The sequence below is a fragment of the Salmo trutta genome, chromosome 27, assembly GCF_901001165.1.
Source record: "Salmo trutta chromosome 27, fSalTru1.1, whole genome shotgun sequence".
NCBI lineage: Eukaryota > Metazoa > Chordata > Actinopteri > Salmoniformes > Salmonidae > Salmo > Salmo trutta.
The window spans coordinates 9,657,136-9,663,513 of NC_042983.1; the positions used below are offsets into that span (position 1 = coordinate 9,657,136).

Sequence of the window (6,378 nt, forward strand, 5' to 3'; positions counted from 1 at the left end):
GCCGCCCGTCAGTCAAGAGTCGCCAGAGCCGCCCGTCAGTCAAGAGTCGCCAGAGCCGCCCGTCAGTCAAGAGTCGCCAGAGCCGCCCGCCAGGCAAGAGTCGCCAGAGCCGCCCGTCAGTGAGGAGTCGCCAGAGCCGCCCGTCAGTCAAGAGTCGCCAGAGCCGCCCGTCAGTCAAGAGTCGCCAGAGCCGCCCGTCAGTGAGGAGTCGCCAGAGCCACCCACTAGTCAGGAGTCGCCAGAGCCACCCACTAGTCAGGAGTCGCCAGAGCCACCCACTAGTCAGGAGTCGCCAGAGTGGCCAGACTGCCCGGAGCTGCCAGAGTGGCCAGACTGCCCAGAGCTGCCAGAGTGGCCAGACTGCCCGGAGCTGCCAGAGTGGCCAGACTGCCCAGAGCTGCCAGAGTGGCCAGACTGCCCGGAGCTGCCAGAGTGGCCAGACTGCCCGGAGCTGCCAGAGTGGCCAGACTGCCCGGAGCTGCCAGAGCTGCCAGACTGCCAGACTGCCCGGAGCCAGAGCTGCCAGACTGCCCGGAGCTGCCAGAGTGGCCAGACTGCCCGGAGCTGCCAGAGTGGCCAGACTGCCCGGAGCTGCCAGAGTGGCCAGACTGCCCGGAGCTGCCAGAGTGGCCAGACTGCCCGGAGCTGCCAGAGTTGCCAGACTGCCCGGAGCTGCCAGAGTGGCCAGACTGCCCGGAGCTGCCAGACTGCCCCAGCGGCCAGGATCAGCCAGAGTGGCCAGACTGCCCGGAGCTGCCAGAGCTGCCAGACTGCCCCAGCAGCCAGGATCAGCCAGAGTGGCCAGACTGCCCAGAGCTGCCAGACTGCCCCAGCGGCCAGGATCAGCCAGAGCGGCCAGACTGCCCTGAGCATCCAGACTGCCCAGAGCGGCCAGAGCTGCCAGACTGCCCGGAGCTGCCAGACTGCCCAGAGCTGCCAGACTGCCCCAGCGGCCCGGTTCTGCCAGAGTGGCCCGACTGCCCGGTTCTGCCAGAGTGGCCCGACTGTCTTCCGGGTCTGCCAGAGTGGCCCGACTGTCTTCCGGGTCTGCCAGAGTGGCCCGACTGTCTTCCGGGTCTGCCAGAGTGGCCCGACTGTCCTCCGGCCCAGCCCGAGTGGCCCGTCTACCCGGAGCTGCCGGGGTGGGTCGTCTGCCCGGAACTGCCAGAACCAGAGCCACCTCCAGATATAGGGGGGTGTAGCACAGTGCCGTCGTTGACGGCAGCCACCCTCCCTTCCCTACCTTTAGTTTAGGGGGATTTTTTGTTGTTGTTTGGGGTTTTTGTTATTTTTGAGGTGCTTCCTGGGTTAGCACCTTTAGGGGGGGTTACTGTCACGTCCTGGCCAGTATAAGGGTTAATTGTTATTGTAGTTTGGTCAGGACGTGGCAGAGGGTATTTGTTTTATGTGGTTCAGGGTGGTGTTTTTGTAGTAAGGGCATTTGATTTAGTATTCCGGGGTTTTTGGGCACTGTTTGAGATTCATGTATTCTATGTTTAGTCTAGGTAGTCTGTTTCTATGTTGAGTTAATTGGGGTGGACTTCCAATTGAAGGCAGCCGTGTGGTGTTGCCTTTGATTGGAAGTCCTATATTAGTTGGGTGTGTTTGTCTGTGTGTTTGTGGGAGATTGTTCTGTGTTTAGCCTTGTGCCTTGCCAGACTGTTTGTTGATCGTTCGTTCTCTTGTTTGTTATTTTTGTACGTTCATTCTGAGTTAATAAACGTCAAGATGAGCTTACACATACCTGCTGCGTTTTGGTCCTCCATTACCAACGACAACCGTGACACACACACACACCAAAAGTGTCCAAAACATCATCAGACCTTTACTGCATTAACGACGACAGTTACAACGGATGGGCTTACGTTATGTTAGTAAATAGCCATGTTTTGGCACTCTCGCAGCCATGCTGCAACACACACAATCCCCCTTTTTTCTGCTGTAAGTCTATCTATAGCACGTCTGACTATTAGATGTGAATTGGTTGTCATGTTTTGAGAACAGTCATCCCAGTATTAAGTGAGGGGACCGTCAGTATAATTCATCCAAGACCGGGAGAGAACCGGGAGGGGCGTCTCCGACGGTGATTGTGTGATGATAAACCATTAGATAAGACCTTCAGTCGATGTGGCGATGTCCTGGACATGCTATAAAACTCAGCTTTCCGCACCTCTTCAATCACAACAGAAAGGGGATTAGATGTTGGCCACTCTAAGTGTCATAATCAAGCTCCGGGTGCTTTGTTGAGCACATGACAAACGAGAGCATAAAGTCATGCGGTACGTGAAGTATAGGAGACAGAAATGAGAAAGCGTAGCGAGGAAGGTTTTATATTCAGTCCAGAGAAGCCAAGGCTGTTTAGACCTCCTTATACTTTAACTACCCTCTTCTCCTTGTTGTACTGTAGTCGGTCTCCTTATCGTTGATATTTTATTATTGATCTTATCAGGATCATTTCATCTTCACCGCTGGTTTATTTTATTGGTTGAGATATATTTGACTTTTTACCTTATGCATAACAATAACATCTCTCTCCCTCCTTTCTCTCACTCCCTCTCTGTCTCCCACCCGCTCTCTTCCTTTCCCCCTCTCTCTATCCCCACTCTTTCTTTCCCCCTCTCTCTCTCTCTCTCTCTCGTTCTTTCTCTTGCAGCCTGAAGAATCAGATATGTGTCCAGTGAATCTTGAAGAACAAAACAAACCATTTGATTGATGTCAGACAAGCTGTGTTCAGCTTGCCCCAATTTTTCTGCCTCTGCCCTGCTTTCTCTCTCTACCACACAAACACACACACACACACACACACACACACACACACACACACACACACACACACACACACACACACACACACACACACACACACACACACACACACACACACACACACACACTAACTCTGTCTCTCTCCGTTGCCCTGCTAGCATACAATAGGAGAACACATTTTTTTTAAATGCTTCAGCTCCACAGCATCTGTCTCACCTGTCAACTTAAGGCTTCTGCAGAACTCTTGTCATTTTGGCCATGTGATAATCAACATTCCACAGATTCTGCATTTCACACCAACAGATTCTCAGTACTTTTAAAGACAATGGTCGACGAGAATTAAAGTGGATCCAGCGAAGGGACAGTCCCCTCAATGCATGATGAAATGAACGACCTGCAACTTCACGCTAACTATGCTTTTGCTTTAGTTGTAAGTGGTTAGAGAGAGGAAGACTCTCAATGGCATTTTGGCTTGAGTAATAAAGTGTTTTTTGTAATTTATTTACCTGAAATAGAATATGTACAAGAGAACTGATATATAAGTAATGTATTGTTTTTTAAAATCTTATTTATGAGTAATTTATTTTATTTTTCAAATGTATTTTGCCCTCAGACTTTTTTTTCTCCTTTAGAATAATGTATAATAATATAATAATGTTTGGGTCTATGCTATATATTCCCATCTAATCTCACAGTAACATAATATCCCTGGTGGACAAGTTGGCAATAATAATGACAGTTTGTACAATGTCATTGAACATAATGGCATGGTGCAACAAGTTGCTTTATATATAATACAGTAAAAAGTTTTCATAATGTTTACAATTTGAATCTGAACTGATTTATCTGCAGCTCTAGAAGTCCTGGAAGGAGACCCTAAATAGGGCATCTACAGGTAACTGCCAAAATAAAGGAAACACAATAAGGTATATTGAAAGCAGGTGTATTGAAAGCAGGTGCTTCCAAACAGGTGTGGTTCCTTGGTTAATTAAGCAATTAAAATCCCATCATGGTTAGGGTCATGTATGAAATGCCTAGTTGCCCATTATTTTTGGCTAATTAACCCAGGAACCACAGTGACTTTGAAAGAGGGGTCTCAAAGGAGCATAGGGGGTTTAAAGGTGTGTGTGTGTGCGTGTGTCAGTCACCAGATCTCAACCCAATTGAACACGTATGGGAGATGATGGAATTTCTCATGGAGTTCTAGACACTTGTAGAATCTATGCCAAGGCACATTAAAGCTGTTCTGGCAGCTCGTGGTGGCCCAACACCATATTAAAACACTATGTTGGTGTTTCCTTTATTTTGGCAGTTACCTGTATGTTGTCAGTGTTCCAGGTATAAACATGCGTTCTCTGTTCCTCCATGTGGTTTGAGGTTCAAATGTGGTCTTCGTCTCAGGGAGGTCCCATTGATTACTATTGTCCAGATTTATGATTCAGATTCATGATTCAACAAAACTGTTCAAAAAATGTGTTCACTGAATTCATTCCAATAGAGCCTTTTAGAATGTGTTAGTATTACAGCCAATTACAGTCGATTTGAATCAAACCATGTTATTCTGTAACGGTGTAAAACATTGCTGTTATGATGATGATGATGTCTTATTCAGAAATTGAGAGTGTTTAAAAAGCAATCCAACTTTAATATACAACCTTATCTCAACCTTCTGTAGCAACTCCTTCATTCTAATAGTTATAAGAACATTATTGCTATGTTATGACAGTGGTTGGTGTTGCCATACATTTTACTTAACCAGAGTTTGGTGGTAAAAAACAACTACAAAGCAGGTGTTCTAGTTTGAATTTCTATTTGTTCTTACTGTTGTAGATGAAGCAGTTTATTTGTAATTGGGAAAGCAGATGTATCTGTATACAGACATAAGAGTTATTTATTATCCTGTCAGTACAGTGCAGTCAGTGTCTGTCGACAGCAAAAAACGTGTTTGATCAATAGCCTTGATAAATGTGTTAAAAGGTATTTTTGTGTGCTAATTTATAAATAACTGATCTGTTTGTTTTGAAATGAGCAATGTCTGGAATTGTTAAACCAATTGAAACCAACCCTTCTCCTCCCTTTTTAATTTGTTTTAGAAGACTTCAGCCATTTTGGATTTACTGCTTACACATAAAAAAAAACACACCTAAGCATTTTCATGCATCTTAGAGAGATGGAGTGAGAAATTCTAAAACATACGACAAATCTTCCTGAACTGAACACCAACTGAAGCTGGCTCAACTCAGAGCCATCCGCCTTGTGAGATGCCACAGGCCAAAAAAATACAATAATGTATAAAGTTTTTTTAATATTACAAACAACTTAAGACGTGCATGTATGATTTACTAATTAATGAAACTATCCGTCTCAGATCCACTGAATTTCTTTGCTCAGACTAAGTCATAGCGTTACATTCTGCCCAACTTTGCATTGGATCTGGTGTCTCTCCCTCGATCTCCAGAGGAACTCCACGTCTCATACACTCCTACTCCCTTTGTGCTCTCTCAAGGTAATGTACTCTACAGTGTCTGAAAAACAATAAAAGACACTTGCAACTATACTATACCACCTGTCCAGTCGTGTTGCTTTGTTCTGTCTATGTTTTCCTCCGAGCTGGCATTCTCATCCCCAAAGTCAACATGCCCAATTTCTCAATGGAAAGTCAATTGTTCCTTTGAGTCCTGGTCAAGATACAAAGATTTCCAGACTATTTCTGTTCTCCGAGTCATCCCCTGCTGTATCTTTCCGTATACAGTACCAGTCAAAAGTTTGGACACACCTAATAATCATCCAGGGTTTTTCTTTATTTTACTATTTTCTACATTGTAGGATAATAGTGAAGACATCAAAACTTTGAAATAACACAAATGGAATCAAGTAGTAACCAAAAATGGGTTAAACAAATCAAAATATATTTTAGATTTTAGATTCTTCAAAGTAGCCACCCTTGGCCTTGATGACAGCTTTGCAAACTCCTGGCATTCTCTCAACCAGCTTTACCTGGAATGCATTTCCAACAGTCTTGAAGGAGTTCCCACATATGCTGAGCACTTGTTGACTGCTTTTCCTTCACTTTGCAGTCCAACTCATCTCAAACCATCTCAATTGGGTTGAGGTCAGGTGATTGTGGAGGCCAGGTAATCTGATAAAGCACTCCATCCCTCTCCTTCTTGGTCAAATAGCCCTTACACAACCTGGAGGTGTGTTGGGTCATTGTCCTGTTGAAAATAAATTATATTCCCACTAAGCGCAAACCAGATGGGATGGCGTATCACTGCAGAATGCTGTGATAGCCATGCTGGTTAAGTGTGCCTAGAACTCTAAATAAATCACGGACAGAGTCACCAGCAAAGCAGCCCCACACCATCACACCTCCTCCTCCATGCTTCACGATGGGAACTACACATGTGGAGATCATCCGTTAACCTACTCTACGTCTCACAAAGACAAGGCGGTTGGAACCAAAAATCGTAAATTTGGACTCAAAGGACGAATTTCCACCGGTCTAATTTCCATTGCTCGTGTTTCTTGGCCCTAGCAAGTCTCTTCTTATTGGTGTCCTTTAGTAGTGGTTTCTTTGCAGCAATCCAACAATGAAGGCCTGATTCATACAGT

The 6,378-nt window shown here is 45.5% G+C and overlaps 1 protein-coding gene across 2 annotated transcripts in view; it reads left to right on the forward strand.

Moving 5' to 3' along the window:
* Positions 1-3,908, forward strand: part of zmat4a (zinc finger, matrin-type 4a) — a 140,676-nt gene extending 136,768 nt beyond the window's left edge. For both annotated transcript variants that reach the window (XM_029716573.1, XM_029716574.1), the window contains one exon: positions 2,654-3,908. In XM_029716573.1, the coding sequence (XP_029572433.1) occupies positions 2,654-2,681 (28 nt within the window). In that variant the 3' untranslated portion in view covers positions 2,682-3,908. The remainder of the gene's footprint in view (positions 1-2,653) is intronic.
* The last annotated feature ends 2,470 nt before the right edge of the window (positions 3,909-6,378 follow it).